We start from the raw sequence: 22,348 nt of genomic DNA, 5'->3' as shown, positions 1-22,348 counted from the left end.
CTGTCTCTCACAGATAAACCTCTGTTTGATATTCCTCTCTCACACAGCCAAACCCCTGTTTAATATTCCTGTCTCTCAAACATGAACCCCTATCTGATATTCCTCTCTCTCAAACATAGACCCTTTTCTGATATTCCTTTCTCTCTCACATAAATCTTGTCTGGTATTTATCTCTGTCACACAAGAACCCCTGTCTGATATTCCTGTCTCTCACACATAACCCCCTGTCTGATATTCATCTCTCTCACACATACACCTCTGTTTGATATTTCTCTCTCTCACACATAAACCCGAATCTGATATTCCTGTCTCACACATAAACCCTGACTGATACTCCTCTCTCACACAACTAAACCCCTGCGTGATAATCTTCTCTCTCACACACAAAAACCCATGATTGATATTCCTGTTTCTGACACAAACCCTGTCTGATATTCCTGTCTCTTGCACACAAACCCTGTTTGATTTTCCTTTCTCTCACACATAACCTCCGTCTGATATTCCTGTCTGTCACGCATGAACAGCTGGGTGATTTTCCTCTCTCTCACACATCAACCCCTGACTGATACTCCTGTCTCTCACACAAAACCCCCTGTCTGATATTCCTGTCTCTCACGCATCAACCCCTGCCTGATATTCCTCTCTCTCTCTCATAAACCCCTGTCGGATATTCCTCTCTCTCACATATAAACCTCAGTCTGATATTCCTGTCTTTTACACATAATCCCCTGTCTGATATTCCACTTTCTCACACATAATCCCTGTCTGATAATCCTCTCTCTCAGACATAACCCTGTCTGATATTCCTCTCTCTCAGACATAACCCTGTGTGATATTCCTGTCTCTCACAAGCATTAACCCCTATTTGATATTCCTGTCTCTGACACGTTAACCCCTGACTGATATTCCACTCTCTCACACATAAACCCTGTCTGGTATTCCTCTCTCTCTCACATAAACTCAGTCTGATGTTCCTCTCTCTCTCACGTAAACCCAGTCTGATATTCCTCTCTCTCACACATAAACCCCTGTCTGATATTCCTGTCTCTCAGACACATAAACCCCTATCTGATATTCCTGTCCCTCACACGTTAACCCCTTTCTGATATTCCGCTCTCTCTCTCTCACAAATCTATCCCTGTCTGATATTCACCTTTCTCACACATAAACCCCTATTTGGTATTCCTTTTGTCTCATACACAAAGCCCTGTCTGATATTCCTCTCTCTCATACATACACCCCTGACTGATATTCCTGTCTCTCTCATATAAACCCCTGTCTGATATTCATCTCTCTCACACACACAAACCTGTCTGCTATTCCTGTCTCTCACACATAAACCTTGTCTGGTATTCCTCTCTCACACTCAAGGATCCCTGCCTGATATTCCTCTCTCTCTCTCACATAAACCCCTGTCTGATATTCCTCTCTCTCACATATAATCCCCTGCCTGATATTCCTGTCTCTTACACATAAACCCCTGTCTGATATTCCACTTTCTCACACATAATCCCAGTCTGATAATCCTCTCTCTCAGACATAATCCTGTCTGCTATTCCTGTCTCTCTCAAGCATTAACCCCTATTTGATATTCCTGTCTCTGACACGTTAACCCCTTTCTGATATTCCTCTCTCTCACACATAAACCCTGTCTGGTATTCCTCTCTCTCACACATGAACCCCTGTCTGATATTCCTGTCTCTCACACACATAAACCCCTATTTGATATTCCTGTCCCTCACACGTTAACCCCTTTCTGATATTCCGCTCTCTCACATCTAAGCCCCTGACTGGTATTGCTTTCTCACACACACAAACCCCTGTCTGATATTCCTCTCTCTCACACATAAACCCTGTCTGATATTCCTGTCTCTGACACATAAACCCTGTCTGATAGTCCTTTCTCTCACACGCATAAACCCCTATTTGATTTTCCTGTCCCTCACATGTTAACTGCTTTCTGATATTCCACTCTCTCTCACACATATATCCCTGTCTGATATTCACCTTTCTCACACATAAACCTCTATTTGATATTCCTGTCCCTCACACGTTAACCCCTTTCTGATATTCCGCTTTCTCTCACACTTAAACCCCTGTCTGATATTCCTGTCTCTCACACATACACTCCTGTCTTATATTCCTGTCTCTCACACATACACTCCTGTCTGATATTCCTGTCTCTCACACATAAACCCTGACTGATATTGCTTTCTCTCACACATAAACTCCTGTCTGATATTCCTGTCTCTCACACATAAACCCCTGTCTCATATTCATCTCTCTCACACATAAACCCCTGTCTGATATTCCTGTCTCTCACACATAAACCCTGTCTGATATTCCAGTCTCTCACACATAAACGCCTGTGTAACATTCCTCTTTCACACACAAACCCCTGTCTGATATTCCTCTCTCTCACGCATAAACCCTGTCTGATATTCCAGTCTCTGACACATGAACCCCTGTCTGATATTCCTCTTTCACACATAAACCCCTGTCTGATAATCATCTCTCTCACACACATACACCCCTGACTGATATTCCTGTCTCTTACAGAGAAACCTTGTCTGGTATTAATCTCTCTCTCACAAGAACCCCTGACTGATATTCCTCTCTCTCATATATAAACCCCTGTCTGATATTCCTGTTTGTCACGCATGAACCCCTGTGTGATATTCCCCTCTCTCACACATAAACCCCTGTCTGATATTCCTGTCTCTCACACACAAACCCTGTCTGATATTCCTCTCTCTCCAACATAAACCCCTGTCTGATATTCCTGTCTCTCACACATAAACCCTGTCTGATATTCCAGTCTCTCACACATAAACGCCTGTGTAACATTCCTCTTTCACACACAAACCCCTGTCTGATATTCCTCTCTCTCACGCATAAACCCTGTCTGATATTCCAGTCTCTGACACATGAACCCCTGTCTGATATTCCTCTTTCACACATAAACCCCTGTCTGATAATCATCTCTCTCACACACATACACCCCTGACTGATATTCCTGTCTCTTACAGAGAAACCTTGTCTGGTATTAATCTCTCTCTCACAAGAACCCCTGACTGATATTCCTCTCTCTCATATATAAACCCCTGTCTGATATTCCTGTTTGTCACGCATGAACTCCTGTGTGATATTCCCCTCTCTCACACATAAACCCCTGTCTGATATTCCTGTCTCTCACACACAAACCCTGTCTGATATTCCTCTCTCTCCAACATAAACCCCTGTCTGATATTCCTGTCTCTCACACACATAAACCCTTGTCTGATATTTCTGTCTCTCACACAAAACCCCCTCTCTGATATTCCTCTCTCTCATATACAGAAACCCCTGCCTGATATTCCTCTCTCACACATAAACCCATGTCTGATATTCCTCTCTCTCACACACATAAACCCATGTCTGATATTCCTCTCTCTCACATATAAATCCCTGTCTGATATTCCTGTCTCTTACACATAAACCCTGTCTGATATTCCAGTCTCTCACACATAAACGCATGTGTAACATTCCTCTTTCACACATAGAGCCCTGTCTGATATTCCTTCTCTCACTCACAAATCCTTTCTGATATTCATCTCTCTCACACATACACCCCTGACTGATATTCCTGTCTCTCACAGATAAACCTCTGTTTGATATTCCTCTCTCACACAGACAAACCCCTGTTTAATATTCCTGTCCCTCAAACATAAACCCCTATCTGATATTCCTCTCTCTCATACATAGACCCTTTTCTCATATTCCATTCTCTCTCACATAAACCTTGTCTGGTATTAATCTCTGTCAACAAGAACCCCTGTCTGATATTCCTGTCTCTCACACATCAACCCCTGACTGATATTCCTGTCTCTCACACATAACCCCCTGTCTGATATTCATCTCTCTCACACATACACTCCTGACTGTTATTCCTGTCTCTCTCACATAAACCTTGTCTGGTATTAATCTCTCTCACATAAGAACCCCTGACTGATATTCCTGTCTCTCACACATAAACCCCTGTCTGATATTCCAGTCTCTCACACAAGAACCCCTGACTGATATTCCTGTCTCTCACACATAAACCCCTGTCTGATTTTCCAGTCTCTCACACAAGAACCCCTGACTGATATTCCTGTCTCTCACACATAAACCCTGTCTGATATTCCTGTCTCTCACAGATAGACGCCTGTTTGATATTCCTCTTTCTCACACATAAACCCGAATCTGATATTCCTGTCTCTCACACATAAACCCTGACTGATACTCCTCTCTCACACACATAAACCCCTGCGTGATATTCCTCTCTCTCACACACAAAAACCCATGATTGATATTCCTGTTTCTGACACAAACCCTGTCTGATATTCCTGTCTCTTGCACATAAACCCTGTTTGATTTTCCTTTCTCTCACACATAACCTCCGTCTGATATTCCTGTCTGTCACGCATGAACCCCTGGGTGATTTTCCTCTCTCTCACACATCAACCCCTGTCTGATATTCCTGTCTCTCACACATAAACCCCTGTCTGATATTCCTGTCTCTCACGCATCAATCCCTACCTGATATTCCTCTCTCTCTCACAACACCACCTGTCGGATATTCCTGTCTCTCAAGCATCAACCCCTGCCTGATATTCCTCTCTCTCTCTCTCACATAAACCCCTGTTGGATATTCCTCTCTCTCACATATAAACCTCAGTCTGATATTCCTGTCTCTTACACATAATCCCCTGTCTGATATTCCACTTTCTCACACATAATCCCTGTCTGATAATCCTCTCTGTCAGACATAACCCTGTCTGATATTCCTCTCTCTCAGACATAACCCTGTGTGATATTCCTGTCTCTCACAAGCATTAACCCGTATTTGATATTCCTCTCTCTCTCTCACATAAACTCAGGTTGATGTTCCTCTCTCTCACACACATAAACCCTGTCTGATATTCCTCTCTCTCATACACATAAACCCCTGTCTGATATTCCTCTCTCTCATACACATAAACCCCTGTTTGATATTCCTCTCTCACACACGCATAAACCCCTATTTGTTATTCCTGTCCCTCACACGTTAACCCCTTTCTGATATTCCGCTCTCTCTCACACATATATCCCTGTCTGATATTCACCTTTCTCACACATAAAACCCTATTTGATATTCCTTTCTCTCACACACAAATCCTTTCTGATATTCCTGTCTCTCACACACAAAGCCCTGCCTGATATCCCTCTCTCTCACACATACACCCCTGACTGATATTCCTGTCTCTCACATACATACCCCTGTCTGATATTCATCTCTCTCACACACACAAACCTGTCTGCTATTCCTGTCTCTCACACATAAACCTTGTCTGGTATTCCTCTCTCACACTCAAGGACCCCTGCCTGATATTCCTCTCTCTCTCTCTCTCTCTCTCACATAAACCCCTGCCTGATATTCCTCTCTCTCTCACATAAACCCCTGTCTGATATTCCTCTCTCTCACATATAATCCTCTGTCTGATATTCCTGTCTCTTACACATAAACCCCTGTCTGATATTCCACTTTCTCACACATAATCCCTGTCTGATAATCCTCTCTCTCAGACATAATCCTGTCTGATATTCCTGTCTCTCTCAAGCATTAACCCATATTTGATATTCCTGTCTCTGACACGTTAACCCCTTTCTGATATTCCTCTCTCTCACACATAAACCCTGTCTGGTATTCCTCTCTCTCACACATAAACCCCTGTCTGATATTCCTGTCTCTCACACACATAAACCCCTATTTGATATTCCTGTCCCTCACACGTTAACCCCTTTCTGATATTCCACTCTCTCTCACACATATATCCCTGTCTGATATTCACCTTTCTCACACATAAACCTCTATTTGATATTCCTGTCCCTCACACGTTAACCCCTTTCTGATATTCCGCTTTCTCTCACACATAAACCCCTGTCTGACATTCCTGTATCTCACACGCATAAACCCCTATTTGATATTCCTGTCCCTCACACGTTCACCCCTTTCTGATATTCCGCTTTCTCTCACACATAAACCCCTGTCTGACATTCCTGTCTCTCACACGCATAAACCCATATTTGATATTCCTGTCCCTCACACGTTAACCCCTTTCTGATATTCCGCTCTCTCTCACACATATATCCCTGTCTGATATTCACCTTTCTCGCACATAAACCCCTATTTGATATTCCTTTCTCTCACACATAAACCCCTATTTGATATTCCAGTCTCTCACACACAAAGCCCTGTCTGATATTCCTCTCTCACACATACACCCCTTTCTGATATTCCTGTCTCTCACACATGGACCCCTGTTTGATATTCACCTTTCTCATACATAAACCCCTATTTGATGTTCCTTTCTCTCTCACACAAACCCTTTCTGATATTCCTGTCTCTGACACATGCACCCCTGACTGATATTCCTGTCTCTCACATATAAACCCCTGTCTGATATTCATCTCTCTCACACACGCAAACCTGTCTGGTATTCCTGTCTCTCACACATAAACCTCGTGTGGTATTCCTGTCTCACACTCAAGGACCCCTGCCTGATATTCCTGTCTTTCTCACATAAACCTCTGTCTGATATTCCTCTCTCTCACATATAAACCTCTGTCTGATATTCCTGTCTCTTACACATAATCCCCTGTCTGATATTCCTCTCTCTCACACACAAACCTCTGTCTGATATCCCTGTCTCTCACAGACAAACCCCTGTTTGATATTCCTCTCTCTCACACATAAACCCCTATCTGATATTCCTTTCTCTCACACAAACCGTGTCTGATATTCCTCTCTCTCACGCATAAATCCTGTCTGATATTCATCTCTCTCACACATGCACCCCTTTCTGATATTCCTGTCTCTCACACATGGACCCCTGTTTGATATTCACCTTTCTCATACATAAACCCCTATTTGATGTTCCTTTCTCTCTCACACAAACCCTTTCTGATATTCCTGTCTCTGACACATGCACCCCTGACTGATATTCCTGTCTCTCACATATAAACCCCTGTCTGATATTCATCTCTCTCACACACGCAAACCTGTCTGGTATTCCTGTCTCTCACACATAAACCTTGTGTGGTATTCCTGTCTCACACTCAAGGACCCCTGCCTGATATTCCTGTCTTTCTCACATAAACCTCTGATATTCCTCTCTCTCACATATAAACCTCTGTCTGATATTCCTGTCTCTTACACATAATCCCCTGTCTGATATTCCTCTCTCTCACACACAAACCTCTGTCTGATATCCCTGTCTCTCACAGACAAACCCCTGTTTGATATTCCTCTCTCTCACACATAAACCCCTATCTGATATTCCTTTCTCTCACACAAACCGTGTCTGATATTCCTCTCTCTCACGCATAAATCCTGTCTGATATTCATCTCTCTCACACATGCACCCCTGACTGATATTCCTGTCTCTCACACATAAACCCCTGTCTGATATTCCTCTCTCTCACACATAAACCCTGTCTGATATTCCTGTCTCTCAGAGATAAACCCCTGTTTGATATTCCTCTCTCTCACACCCAAACCCCTTTTTTGATATTCCTCTCTCTCACACATAATCCCTGACTGATACTCTTCTCTCTCATACATAAACTCCTGCCTGATATTCCTGTCTCTCACACATAAACCCTTTTCTGATATTCCTCTCTGTCACGCATAAACCTGTCTGATATTCCTGCCTCTCACACGTAAACCCTGACTGGTATTCCTCCCTCTCATTCACAAATTCCTGTCTGATATTCCTGTCGCTCACTCATAAACCGCTGTTTGATTTTCCTGTCTCTCACATAAACCCTGATTGATATTTCTGTCTCTCACACATAAACCCCTGACTGATATTCCTCTCTCACACACACAAACCCTTCCTGATATCCCTCTCGCTCACACGTAATTCCCTGTCTGATATTCCTCTCTCTCACACATAATCCCCTGTCTGATATTCTTCTCTCTCTCTCTCACATAAACCCCTGTCTGATATTCCTGTCTCTCACACATAAACCCCTGTCTGATATTCCTGTCTCTCACACATAATCCCCTGTCTGATATTCCTCTCATCTCTCTCTCACATAAACCCCTGTCTGATATTCCTGTCTCTCACACACAAACCCCTGTCTGATATTCCTGTCTCTCACACACGTAAACCCCTGTCTGATATTCCTGTCTCTCACACATAAACCCCTGTCTAATATTCCTGTCTCTCACACATAACCCCTCACTGATATTCCTGCTTTTCACACATTCTGATATTTCTTTCTCTCTCACACAATTCCTGTCACGTCAAATTAAAAGTTCCTGCCAGGCGCTCGAGCTGCTCTGTCATTTGAGAGTCATTTGAGGGGAGAGGTTGAGAAGGAATGTCCTTCACTGTAGCCTCAGGTATTAAACTTGTTTGTTGTTACTCTGTATAACAAACCAGCTGTCCAGCCAACTGAGCTAACTCAGATGTATCATAATGTCTTTTTCGAGCACATCAACCTCTGATGGTTCTCTCCAGCTGTGTCAGATATTCTCTCTGTCACAGAGCTGGCCTAATAGTTCCCTCTTTCACGGATGAAAGCTATTTCATATCTCTCTCTTGCTGACATGGTCCCGTCTGCTATCCTCCCATAACTTTAAAGTCATGCCTGATATTTCACTGTTTCCCACAACAAACTCGAAATGACGTTTTTTCTTGATCTGTCATTGAAATGTAAGTACATCGAGTCTGTCTCAATCGTGCAGATCATGACTAACCATGTCCTCAATATCATTTTCCCACACTTTCTCCACATTTCTTATGACATTACACTCCAGAAGTCAAACCAGTTCTATCTCAAACTTGATTAATGATTGAGCTTTCACAGTCCTTTGGGGAAGAGAATTGTGAAGAGTTACCATTCTCTCAATAAAGAAATTCCTCTTCATCTCAGTCTTAACAGACCTTTGAGATTATGGCTGCTGGTTCCAGAGGTAATACACATTGAAATCCTATGTATATTCATCCTTCAGTCATAGAGTCCTAGAGATATACAGCATGGAAACAGACCCTTCGGTCCAACCCGTCTGTGCCGACCAGATATCCCAACCCAATCTCGTCCCACCTGCCAGCACCCGACCCATGTCCTTCCAAACCCTTCCTATTCATATACCCATCCAAATGCCTTTTAAATGTTGCAATTGTACCAGCCTCCACCACCTCCTCTGGCAACTCGTTCCATACATGTACCACCTGCGTGAAAATATTGCCCCTTAGGTCTCTTGTGTATCTTTGACCCTCTCACCCTAAACCTATGCCCTCTAGTTCTGGACTCCACAACCCCAGGGAAAAGACTTTGTCTATTTATCTTATCCGTGCCCCTCGTGATTTTGTAAACCTGTATAAGGTCACCCCTCAGCCTCCGACGCTTCAGTGAAAACAGCCCCAGCCTGTTCAGCCTCTTCCTGTAGCTCAAACCCTCCAACCGTGGCAACGTCCTTATAAACCTTTTCTGAACCATTTCAAGTTTCACAACACCTTTGCAATAGGAAGGAGACCAGAATTGCACGCACTATTCCAACTGTGGCCTAACCAATCTGCAGTACAGCCGCAACATGACCTCCCAATTCCTGTACTCAATACTCTGACCAATAAAGGAAAGCATATCAAACGCCTTCTTCACTATCCTATCTACCTTCGACTTGACTTTCAAGGAGCTATGAACCTGCACTCTAAGGTCTTTTTGTTCAGCAACACTCCCTCGGACCTTACCATTGAGTGTATAAATCCTGCTGAGATTTGCTTGCCCGAAATGCAACACCTCGCATTTATCTAAATTAAACTCCATCTGCCACTTCTCAGCCCTCTGGCCTATCTGATCAAGATCCTGTTGTAATCTGAGGTAACCTTCTTTGCTGTCCACTACACCTCCAATTTTGGTGTCATCTGCAAACTTACTAAGCATACCTTTTATGTTCACATTCAAATCATTTCTGTAAATGACGAAAAGAAGTGGAGTCAGCACTGATTCTTGAGACACTCCACTGGTCACAGGCCTCCAGTCTGAAAAACAACCCTCCACCACCATCCTTTGCCTTTTTCGTTTGAGCCAGATCTGTATCCATATGGCTAGTTCTCCCTATTTTTGTGAGATCTAACCTTAATAACCAGTCTCCCATGGGGAACCTTGTCGAACGCCTTACTGAAGTCCATATAGATCACATCTACTGCTCTGCCCTCATCAATCTTCTTTGTTACTTCTTCAAAAAACTCAATCAAGTTTGTGAGACATGATTTCCCACGCACAAAGCCATGTTGACTATCCCAAATCAGTCCTTGCCTTTCCAAATACATGTACATCCTGACCCTCAGACTTCCCTCCAACAACTTGCCCACCACCGACGTCAGCTCACTGGTCTATAGTTTCCTGGCTTATCCTTACCGCCCTTCTTAAGCGGTGGCACCACGTTAGCCAACCTCCAGTCTTTCAGCACCTCAGCTGTGACTATCAGCAATACAAATATCTCAGCAAGAGGCCCAGCAGTCACTTCTCTGGCCTCCCACAGAGTTCTAAGGTTCACCTGTTCAGGTCCTGGGGATTTATCCACCTTCATGCATTTCAAGACATCCAGCACATTCTCCTCTGTAATATGGACATTTTTCAAGATGTCACCATCTAGCCCTTGGAAGAATTTTTAAGTTACAATGAGATCACTTCTTGTTGTTTGAAATTCTGCAGACTCAGACTTAGTTTCCCATTCTCCCCATGTAAACATCCCATCATCCCAGGGATTAATCTGGTAAACCTACATTGTTCTCCCTCCCTGGCAAGTATTTCCTCTACACACTGCTCAATATGACGTCTCACTAAGGTTCTAGACAATTGTGGTTGTATTCTTCTGTCCTCAGATTCTCTCAAAATGAATTGTTTTCCTTTATAATAGCTTTCTGCACCTACATGCTACCGTTTAATGATTTCTCAAGAAAGCCACCCAGATTCCTTTGGAAATTGGCATTTCCCAACTGATCATTATTTAAGAAATATTCTGTCTTTCAGTTTATTCTACCAAAGTGAATAATCTACCTCTATTTACATTATATGTCATTTGTCATGTTCCAACCCATTTACTAAGCCTGTCAAAGTCCTCTTGAGGCTTCTTTGCACCTTCCAAACAGCTTGCTCCCTCTTCCCCTGTCCCCTTCTTGTCCCCTTAACTCAGTTTGGTGCTATCAGCAAATTGGAAAATATTATAATTGGTCGGCGCATCCAAGCATATATATATAAAATATGTATATTGCACTGACCCTTTCTGTACTCCACTAGTAACAGCCTCACATTCTGAGGAACTCAAACAAATCCTGCCTGATATTTTCCTGTCACGCACAAATCCTGAATGGTTTCACACCTCCTCTGTGTTATAGTCTCATGTTTTCATCTGTCATGAACTCTAATTAATGTTTCTCTCTCTCTCACCCAAATCCTGGATGATAATTTCTATCTGTCTCACCCAGGAGTTTTTGTTGCTAAACCTGTACTATTGTCTCCCTGCCATTTGAATAACTTAACATTCTGGTGTGGAATTACAGCTGAACTCTTCTTCTCTTGCAGATCACCGAGATAATGATTGGAATCACTCAGGTGGTGTTCAGTATTTCCCTGAATTTCACTGAAAGTTACATCTTTGCTGTTTTAATCGGGATTCCCTGGTGGACAGGAGTTTTGGTGCGTTTGTTTTCTTATCGATATTGACAAATCACTCAAAAGGCCAAAGAAATTCACAAGAGCAAAAATAAGAGTATTCAGTATGATCACTGCTGGTTTCTCTCTCGCTTCTACTGTTTCACCCAAACCTCATAACCCTTGGCTCAGAGTCGAAAGAGCTCAGCCTTTGAATAAACACAATCGTTGAATACCCCTAAATCTCCAGGCTAGAGAATTTCAAAGATTCACAGCCCTGTGAATACGGGAATGTCACTTCATCTCAGTCTTCAAAGGCCAATTCTGGAACACCTATTGGAAGACCTTAAACAAACTGGAACTCCTTTTCTCTATGCACGTAACTTAATGGAAGGTGTAAAGTTCTCATGGTGTTGACAAGAGGAAATATGCTGCCAGACTTACTGAATATTTTAAGCATTTCCTACATTCATAACTGATTTTTAAAATCCACAACGTTTTTCTCAGCTGTCATTGCAGAGACATCATCTTTTTCCTTCAGTCATGCAATGTCAGCCTCTAGCTAGGGCTAGCATTTATTTCCTGTGCAGAATTGTTCCAAAGAAGTTAGTGGTGAACCACAGTCATTGGGGTGTTTATTAGAAAGAGAATTCCAGAATTTTCACCTGGCAAGTGAAGGAATGTAGATGCAATTCCATGTCAGGATGATGCGTCGCCTGGAAGGACAAGTTGTATGTGGTGTATTCCTATGCTTTTGCTACCTTTGTGTTCCTAGGTGGTAGAAATGCCAGCTTTGGAAAGTTCCTTGGTGGTTACTGCTGAATATCTTGTAGACGGTACACAATGCTGCCAGTGAGTGACAGTGGTGAGGGAGTGAATTTTCTAAGTAATGGGAGGGGCACCAATAAAACGGGTTGCTTGTCCAGGATGGTGTTGAATTTCTTGAGTGTTGTGTGAATTGCACCCATCCAGGTCTGCTGGAGAGTACTTCACCAAATTTCTTACTTGTGCTTTCTGGATAATGACTAGGATTTTGGAGAGACAAGATGTGAGTACTCACACAGAATCCCTAGCCCCTGACCTGTTTTTGCAGCATGGGTAGTCCAGTTCAGTTTCTGGTCAGATAGGGAGAGGTTCAAGTCATAGTGGTGAGATGTGGAACTTGCTACCACAGATAGTGATCAAAGTAATTTTCTTAATATGTTTGTTCAAGGCATGTGGAGGTAGCTGCCTAAATCAGTATTTATTATTCCTTCCTAACAGCTGTTGGGAAAGTGCTCATGAGCTGTGATTTTATACTGCTATAGATTTTTGGGTGTTGGTATGCCCACAGTTCTGTTAGGAACGGAGCTCCAGGATATTGATCCACAGACAATGAGTGAACTGCCATATAGTTCCATGACAGGATGGTGTGTCACTTGGATGGGCACTCACAAGCGATGGTGCTCCTTTGGCATCTGTGAGCTTGTCCTTTTGGCAGGGAGAGCTTGGCAGATCATTGGTCAGCCCTCAGCATGTGAGTATTGGGAGATTTATATGTGACAGTTCTATTGAATGTCAAAGACAGAGAGTTAGATTAAAAGTTCAGACTCTTCCAAAAGAAAATCAGGTGAGTAGTTGAGAGAAAAGTGTATAGAAAGATCAGCTGAAAAGCTGTGATGAGGATGGAATGGGTGGAGACTTATACAAAATAATTGCTACTTCATGCTGTACACATACATTTTAATCCTTTACATATGTATTTATAAATACAGAGTATGCTGCAAAGTGTTTTGATATTCAGTTTACAATTATTGTTACACCACCAATGTTTCTTACACAGTGTACTTCTATCCCACAGTTTATCATAGCAGGATCACTGGTGGTGGACATTATAAACACCGCGAATATCCACCTCGTAAGTATTTTTAACATTTTAACTTCTTGGGATTGTGTTGCACGACCTGGTCACAGTTTGTCCTGAAGATCCCCTTGAGGAGAAAGTGAGGTCTCCAGATGCTGGAGATCAGAGCTGAAAATGTGTTGCTGGAAAAGCGCAGCAGGTCAGGCAGCATCCAGGGAACAAGAGAATCGACGTTTCGGTCCTGAAGAAGGGCTTATGCCCGAAACGTCGATTCTCCTGTTCCCTGGATGCTGCCTGACCTGCTGCGCTTTTCCAGCAACACATTTTCAGCTCTGAAGATCCCCTTCTCAAATCCTCCAGGTGGGAATTTACGATATAAACTGACCCAAGCCCAGTTGTTATTTCCATTTTATTTTGCAATATAATGCTTAAGTGAATGTGGTAGTACGAGCGTAAAATAGATAAGTGAGTGGCTGGAAAGATAATGTATTGGAGAGGAGTGTTTTTGATTTCTGGGACAGGAACATAAATTCAAGGGAAATGGGACCTGAGCAGGCCCTGGTAGACTGGACCGCAACTGAAACAGGATCCTTTTTCTTCCTGGATGAGTCTGGGAACATTTGAACTGAATTAGCTTTGGTATATGGGAACCTAGAAGTGATATTAAAGAAGGATGCCAATGTGCAGGGAAAGTCTGTCAACCGTGGAGTTAGTACGTCATGTTATCTATGAGCTTGTCCTTCACGCAGGGAGAGCTTGTGGCTTTGACAGATCATTGGTCAGCCCTCAGCACGTGTGTAATGGGAGATTCATATGCGACAATTCCATTGAATGTCAAAGACAGAGAGTTAGATTGAAAGTTCAGAGTCTTCCAAAAGAAAATCAGGTGAGTAGATAAGAGAACAGTGTATAGAAAGATCAGCTGAAAAGCTGAGATGGGAAGGATGGAGTGGACGGAGATTTGTACAAAGAGCAAAGACCAAAATAGTTGTTGCTTCATGCTGAGTGGAAAGGAATAATGTCTATCTGAGGATATATCTGAATGTGTGGAGTGAGGTAAATAAGACTGGTGAGTTATAGGCACATGGAAATCTAATGTTGTGGGTATAACTGAAACCTGGCCCTCAGTAGGACACAACTGGACAAGCATAACTACTTGTCATGACTTGGAGGTGCTGGTGTTGGACTGGGGTGGACAAAGTTAAAAACCACACAACACCAGGTTATAATTCAACAGACACTAGCTTTCAGAATGCTGCTCCTTCATCAGGTGGTTGTTAATGTTAGTGCTTCGAAACAAACGTTTTGGGCTATAACCTGGTGTTGTGTGATTTTTAACTATTTGTGGATACAAGATTTTCAGGAAAGAAGGGTGGAGGAAAGTCATGATTATTAAGGAGAATTTTGCAGTACAAGGAAGAGATATCCAGAGGATTGAAGGTTTGAATTAGTTTTCTGCGAACAAAAACAGGGCAGCTATATTGCTTATTGCTATCTATAAACCACCACCAGTTTACAGGGACATTAGGGAGAAATATAAGAATTGTCGAGTAATTATAATGAATTTTAATCATGTGATTTGGACTGGGACAGTTGTACAACAGAGTTCCTAGAATGTGTTCAGGACAATTTTCAGAATCAGCACAATTTCAGTCAAGCAAACATGGAGCAAACATGGACTGCGGATGCTGGAAGTCAGAGTCAATAGATGTGGAACTGGAAAAGCACAATAGGTCAGGCAGCATCCAAAGAGTAGGAAAGTCAACGTTCCGGGTGGAAACCCTTCTCCAGGACTGGGGAGGGGGAGGGGAACCCAATAGTATGTAGAGGGAGGTGTTAATGGGGATGGGGGAAAGGTAGGTGGGAACTTGATAGGTGAGTGAAGGTAGAGGGTTTTAGTGATTGGTCAGTGGGAAGGTTGGAGCAGATCGGTGAGTAGGAAGATGGACAGGTTCGGTCAGATCAGGGAGGTGAGGGGGGGGAAGGATGGGGTTAGACATGGGATAAGGTTGGGGTTGGAGGGATTTTGAAGTTGGTGAAATTAATGTTGAGTCCATTGGTCTGTAAGCATCTTAGGTGGCATATAACATTTGGGCTCCCCCTCCCCAGTCCTGACAAAGGGTTTCCACTCTGACAGTAGAGGAGGCCAAGGATGGACATGTCATCGGGGGAATGGGAGAGGGAGTTAAAATGGATGACAACCGAACGGTCAGTTTGGTTAATGATTCTTGGGAGTGAGGTGTGTTGAGTGGAGAGCATTGAGGGACGGTGGTCATTATCATGAAAGGTTTAGGTTTACTTTGGGCAAGTACATGGAACAATCCAGGGTTAGAATAATTAACTAGGGAAATTACAAAAGGCATTTGGTAAAGTCTCTGCAGTGGTGTGCAGCTAAGAGTTCCCTCGATAAAGGAATAGCAGAAAAATGGATCCAAAATTGTCTGAGTGACGAGAAGCAGTACAGAGTAGTTAATGGTTATTCTTTGGACAGGGCAACTTGTGTAGAATACTGGGTCACAGCTGGTGCATTTGGCACCAGACTTTTCTGAAAGATTGCAGAAAAAGTTCACAAAAATAGTTCCAGGGCTGAGGGTCATCTGTTTTGCAGATAAATTGGAGAAGTTTGGATCCTCTTTCTAATGTGTTTGAAAGCATGAGGGATTTGGATAGAATAAATACAAATAAACTGATCAGGAATCAGAAGAAAATTGAATTCAATTGACAAAAGAAATGACAGCAACAGAGCTTTTTGCCACCTGAGTCGTTAGGATTCGGAATTAGGTGCCCAGGAGTTTGGTGGCAACAGCTTCAGTTGAGGAATTCAACAGGACGTTATCTGCAAAGGAAGAATGCACAGGACAATGGGAAGTTGACCAGGGAGGGGCGCTAGTTGAGTCACTGCTTCATTGAGACTGGACATGCATGTGGGCCAAATGAACTCCTCCTGTACTTTCCCTATTCTTTGGGTCCAGAGGGCTGGAGAAGAGACACTGATGTGGTCAACGATTTCAGGAAGACGTGGTGAGGGGGGAGAGGCGCAGTTAGTAGTTCCTCCAGAAGGGAGAGGACATCTTAGTTGTAAGTGGATTTGATAATGAGCTGATTGCAAAGTAACCTGTTTAAACTTCCTGCAGAAACAAGCAATAATAGTGATGCACATAGTCAGCTGTATCGCAGCTATTGTCGGTACAGGAGTTTACTTTGTCACACTCAACTTGATGGAACCACTAACCTCAAGCTTTTACTTTGTGAGTAGCTCTTCCGTTGTGAGTGTTCGGCAACAGTAAGATTTAGAAAGAGGGAGAGAAGAATAGAAAGCAGATACTTGAGAGAAAGGGAGGTTGTTCTCAAAGAGGGAGAGAAGGAGTCAGTGGTACAAAGTGGAGACAGTGCTTTGGAATAAGGGGGTGTTTGGGGGGGGGGGGGTAGGGGGAGAGAGAGAGAGAGGCTGGGGGGGAGAGAGAGAGAGAGGCTGGAGGGAAGAGAGAGAGCGAGCCAGAATTCAGAGCTGGGAAAAGAGAGAGATGGTTACGTCATCGGGGAAGAAATCTAGCAAGATGTCAGATTTAAGAGTGAGAGACAGTCTTGGCGTTGGGGTGCAGGTCAGATGTGGGGAGAACATAGAATGTTACAGCGAGGTAGAGGCCCTTCGGCCTCGATGTTGCGCTGACCTGCGAAAATTTATCTGATGCCCCCTAACCTACACCCTTCCATTATTGTCCATATGTATGTCCAATGCCCATTTAAATGTCCTTAATGTCAGCAAGCCTACTCCTATTGGAGGCAGGTCATTCCACGCCCCTACTACTTTGAGTAAAGAAACTACCCCTGATAGCTGTCCTAAATCTATCACCCCTCAATTTAAAGCTATGTCCCCTCATGTTAGCCTTCGCTATCTGAGGAAAAAGGCTCTCACTGTCCACCCTATCTAACCCTCTGATTATCTTACACATCTCGATTAAGCACCTCTCAACCTTCTTCTCTCCAATGAAAACAGCCTCAGTTCTCTCAGCCTTTCCTCATAAGACCTTCCTTCCATACCAGGCAACATCCTAGTAAATCTCCTCTGAACTCCCTCCAAAGCTTCCACGTCCTTCTTATAATGCAGTGACCAGAACTGCACCCAATACTTCAGGTGAGGCCTTACTAGTGTCTTGTACAACTGAAGCATGACCTTATGGCTCCGAAACTCAATCTCCCTACCAATAATACCAACACACCATATGCTGCCTTAACAGCCTTATCAATCTGGGTGGCAACTTTCAGGGATTTATGCACCTGGACACCGAGATATCTCTGTTCATCTACACTGCCAAGAATTTTACTATTAGCCGAGTACTGTACATTCCTGTTACTTCTGAAGTGAACTACCTCACACTTTTCCTCATTAAACTCTATTTGCCACTTCTCAGTCCATCTCTGCATCTTATATATATCCCACAATAACTCAAAACATCCTTCGGCACTATCCATAACTCTACCTTAGTGTCATCCGCAAATTTTTAACCCATCCTTCTACGCCCACATCCAGGTCATTTATAAAAATGACAAACAGCACTAGCCCCAAAACAGATCCTTGGGACACACCATTGGTAACTGAGCTCCAGGATGAATATTTCTCATCAACCACCACCCTCTGTCTTCTTTCAGCCAGTCAATTTCTGATCCAAACCATTAAATCACCTTCAATCCCAAAACTGCCTATTTCGTACAATAGCCTACTGTGTGGAACCTTATCTAACGCCTTATTGAAGTCCATTTATACCACATCAACTGCCTTACCATCATCCACTTGTTTTGTCACCTTCTCAAAGAACTCAATAAGGTTAGTGAGACACAACCCACCCTTCACAAAACTGTTGACTATCCTGAATCAAATTATTCCTTTCCAGATGATTATAAATCTGTCCCTTATAACCTTTTACAACACGTTACGTACAACCGAAGTAAGGCTCACTGGCCTATAATTACCAGTGTTGTCCTGACTCCCATTCTTAAACAAGGGAATAGCATTTGCTGTCCTCCTGTCTTCTGGCACTACTCCTGTCAACAACGATGACATAAGAATTGAAGCCAAAGGCTCCTGGGCTTTACAGAGAATCTGAGAATAAATCCCATCCATTCCCAGGTCTTATCTATTTTCAGGTCTTCCAAAATTGCTAAAACCTCTTCTTTGTCAACCTCAATCCCACCTAATCTTGTAGCCTGTATCTCCGTATTCTCACTAACATTGCCCTCTTCCATTGTGAATACTGACGAAAAAAAGCGGGGAGAGTAAGAAATGTTCCTTAGAAATTGGTACAGGACACAGCAAAGGGATTGGATTTGTACCTGGAAGAGGGAGGACGTGACAGTAGAGCAGTGCTCCGGTAGGAGAAGGGCAAACGTCAGAGTTGGAGACTGCACTCAAGTCTGAAGCACTGGATTGGATGATGGTGATAGGGCAGTGATTGGGTGAAGGGGCCACTGCTGGCGAGAGGAGACAGTGACAGTTCATGGGGTGGGGAAGAAGAGAAAGGAAGCAGGGCTCGGGGAGATGTCTACCTCTTATAAAGTGGGGATTGAGTGCGAGACAGTGAAAGAGGCTGGGTTTGCATTGTTGATCAGGAATAGAGTTCAAGAAGTAAAGGATGAGGGGTGGGTCCCACACTGAAGAGTGGTGATTGGAGTGTCCCACTTTTGTGTTTTACAGTTGGGGCCATTGATGCTGGTATTCTTCCTCTTGCTGCTGTGTTTCCTGGAATGTATCATTGCCTTTTTCGTTTTATTCCTTCACTGTTCAGTCCTCGCTCAGAGTGTGCATGGTAAGCTTTTCAGGAAGGTCAGAGGGTGTTTGAGTGGTGGATAGTTTCACATCTCTCATTCAGTATTGCTCAGCAGCACGTATGTGTCTAAAGGCAGTGTGGGCAAGTAGGTCACTCCCTCACAGTGACCACTGCAGGCACCTAATTCTTCCTGATCTCCTATTACTCCTTCACCTTGCATATATCTTCCAGTCTAAGTCCCATAAAACCTCCGCATTTCTGTATGCTTTATGTCCAACCACCATCTTATTCAAGTCAGACAACCATCCCTATCTTTGTAACCTCCTTCAACCCCTAGACCCCTTCCTATCTCTATAGACTCCTCCAGCCCCTATACCCTTCCCTTTCTCTGTAATCTACTCTAGTCCCTACACCCCTCCCTATATCTGTAACCCCCTTCAGCCTTTACAATTTCTCCGCTCCCTCTTTCTCTGTAATCTCCTTCAGGTCCTGTACGCTCTCTACATCTGTAAGCCCATACAGGTCCTACACTCCTCCGTGTCTAACCTCCATCAGGTAACACACCTCTCCCTATCTCTGTAACGTCTTCCAGACCCTACATCCCTCCCTATGTCTATAACCTCCTGTATTCCCTACACCCTCCCTATCTCCATAACCTCATTTGGCCCCTACACTGCCTCCCTACCTCTTTAACCTCCTCCAGCCCCTATCTCTGTGATCTCAGCCCATTGAAATCTCCAAGTTTGTAACCTCAGACTCCAACAACTATTTCTATCTTTTTAACCTTTGCAGCTCCTTGAACCTCCCAATGTTATAATCTCCTGCAACAGCTACAAAACTCCCTCTCTCTTGTACTGTTCCAGGCTCCTGCAACCTTCCCTGTCTGTGGCAACTCCTCTTCTCTGTGCTCTTTCAGCTGCTACAAATTTCCATGTCTCTGTCACCTCTTGCAACCTGCCTCACTTCTGTAACCTACTCTGTTTGTGGGTGGTGCACACATGTAAGGTTTCTGATTAGAGAGTAGGAGGTGGGAATCATTCTGTGGAGGTATGGACTGCTGCCAGTTAGGTGGGAGTGGATGCGAGGCCTGTGCTGAGGGCAGAGCTGTGCAAAGGGATGTGACTGCGGTGAGGGTTGGTGCTGTGGAGAGGTTGGGTAATTTGGGGAGAGGTGTTCGGGTGAGTAGGGAGGGTGGTGGTCTGGGAGGGCAGGTTAATGCTGCTCTTGAAGCTACATTCTTGAAGTAAAACAGGAAACAATCTCCACATTAATATTTTTAGCCAGGAAATCCCAATTGCATTTCCGAAGTCCACGTTGAATGTTGCTACTGGAAGATCCTGGAAAGACCAGTTTGCCGTTTGGAATTGCAGATGGAAACAGCAGCTCCCTCTTGAAGCCAAGGTGGCTCTTTGGTTTGGGACATCCTTCATTCCCTCCAGAAATGTCGCCAGCTGATCATGTTCCATTTTAGTCCAAAGGTTCCTCTTCTGTTGAAGCGATTGAAGTTGGGATTGCACAGGGAAAGAAGAGGTTAAAAAGCAAATAGGCCACATGACTATCTTAGTCACAGGGGTCAAGGCTGATCTCTCTCAGCACTGATCACCGTTGACCTCTTCATGTTGTCAAGATGAACCTCAGCTGTAAAGCTGGCCAAGAGGATTGGATTGCTGAAAATGCCCCTTTATTAATCGGGCCATCCTTCAGTGCCTCAAATTGTTTCCAAAAACCTCCCTGATATGTTTCTACATGTCAGGTAACGTCTGCAAGTGATTGTCTGATGTTATCGTGGTTCTGTACAGTAACATCACACACTTCGAGTTCAGGAGGGGCACATTTGGCCATCTTTGAGCTTGTTGAAGTGTTGTTGAATTTGTCCCACACTTTTAATCTTGCAGAGGTTTCATACATTGACCTGATTTCTTTTGATGAGGTCCCATTGCATGAGTTTCCATTTCCCTTTCAGTGAGTGTGTCTCAGAACACAGCAACCCGCAGCGTGAAGAAGAATGCTGTCAAGTTGGCTTTGGTTAATTCACCAATTACCTTCAATGAGCGTTGTCTTGTTTCACATCTGTAATCACTGAAAGCAGGCCCTTCCCATTTACCTTGTTAAATATTTGCTGATTTTTAATAGCTCTGTTAAAAGTCTCCTCACCCTTCTCTGCTCTTCGCAAGTCTCACCACTGAAAGTTTAGGTTACCAATTAAACACATATCCTAACTTTTGTTTTGTTTTATTTGAGACTTTAACCAGTTCAAGCAACAGGAGACAGCCTGATGAAGTGGTTTTGGAAACATTACTAAAGTAATGCTTGATAAAGCAGGGTGTTGAATTGAAAGGCATACTGCAGCTTTGCTTTTCCATTTGGCTGGGGGCATGGAGTTGACACTCGATTTCTGGACCCACTCCACTACCTCGATGTCCTTGTGTTTCTGACTGGACAGCAGGCGATGTTAAGTTCAGTTACAAACTTGGTGCACGCACTTTGGTCACTGAAAGCTGCTGCTTGCTATTTCCAAGCCATGCCCTATCGTCAGATCAGTGCTGTTATTACATTCTAATTGTCTCGAGGAGTGTCTGATCAATTAAGTCATGTCATCTGCTATTACTCCCTTTCAGGACATAAGAAATTAGAACAATGTAGATGTTCAGCTCCTTGAGTCTGTTCCACCCATTCAGTAGGATCATAATTGATCCAGCATTCCTCATATCCACTTTGCCCATAACCCTTGATTATCCAACCAATCAAGAAACTGCCTATCTCAACCTTGAATAGACATTAGATCTCTGCCCCCAACACACACACAAAACACAGAGCTCTCTGTGGCAGGGAGTTCCAAAGACACTCAACAGTGAGAGAAGACATTCCCCTCTGATGTTGCCAGGGTTGGAGGATATGAGCTATAGGGAGAAACTGAACAGGCTGGGGCTGTTTTCCCTGGAGCATCGGAGGCTGAGGGGTGATCCTATAGAGGTTTACAAAATCATGAGGGGCATGGATAGGATAAATAGACAAAGTCTTTTCCTTGGGACCGGGGAGTCCAGAACTAGAGGGCATAGGTTTAGTGTGAGAT

General features: G+C 43.6%; 1 protein-coding gene across 1 annotated transcript in view; it reads left to right on the top strand.

Moving 5' to 3' along the window:
* LOC122544131 (uncharacterized) overlaps nt 1-21,482 on the top strand; it is a 54,650-nt gene extending 33,168 nt beyond the window's left edge. The window contains exons 14-17 of the mRNA XM_087981576.1: nt 11,599-11,712; nt 13,508-13,564; nt 19,203-19,314; nt 20,556-21,482. Of these exons, the coding sequence (XP_087837702.1) occupies nt 11,599-11,712; nt 13,508-13,564; nt 19,203-19,314; nt 20,556-20,593 (321 nt within the window). The 3' untranslated portion in view covers nt 20,594-21,482. The remainder of the gene's footprint in view (nt 1-11,598; nt 11,713-13,507; nt 13,565-19,202; nt 19,315-20,555) is intronic.
* The last annotated feature ends 866 nt before the right edge of the window (nt 21,483-22,348 follow it).

The sequence above is a fragment of the Chiloscyllium plagiosum genome, unplaced genomic scaffold, assembly GCF_037043375.1.
Source record: "Chiloscyllium plagiosum isolate Xiang-an unplaced genomic scaffold, Cpla_swu_hap1 HiC_scaffold_40, whole genome shotgun sequence".
Classification (NCBI taxonomy): Eukaryota; Metazoa; Chordata; class Chondrichthyes; order Orectolobiformes; family Hemiscylliidae; genus Chiloscyllium; species Chiloscyllium plagiosum.
Note: the sequence above shows the minus strand (reverse complement) of the source record. Positions and strands in the feature narration are given on the sequence as shown.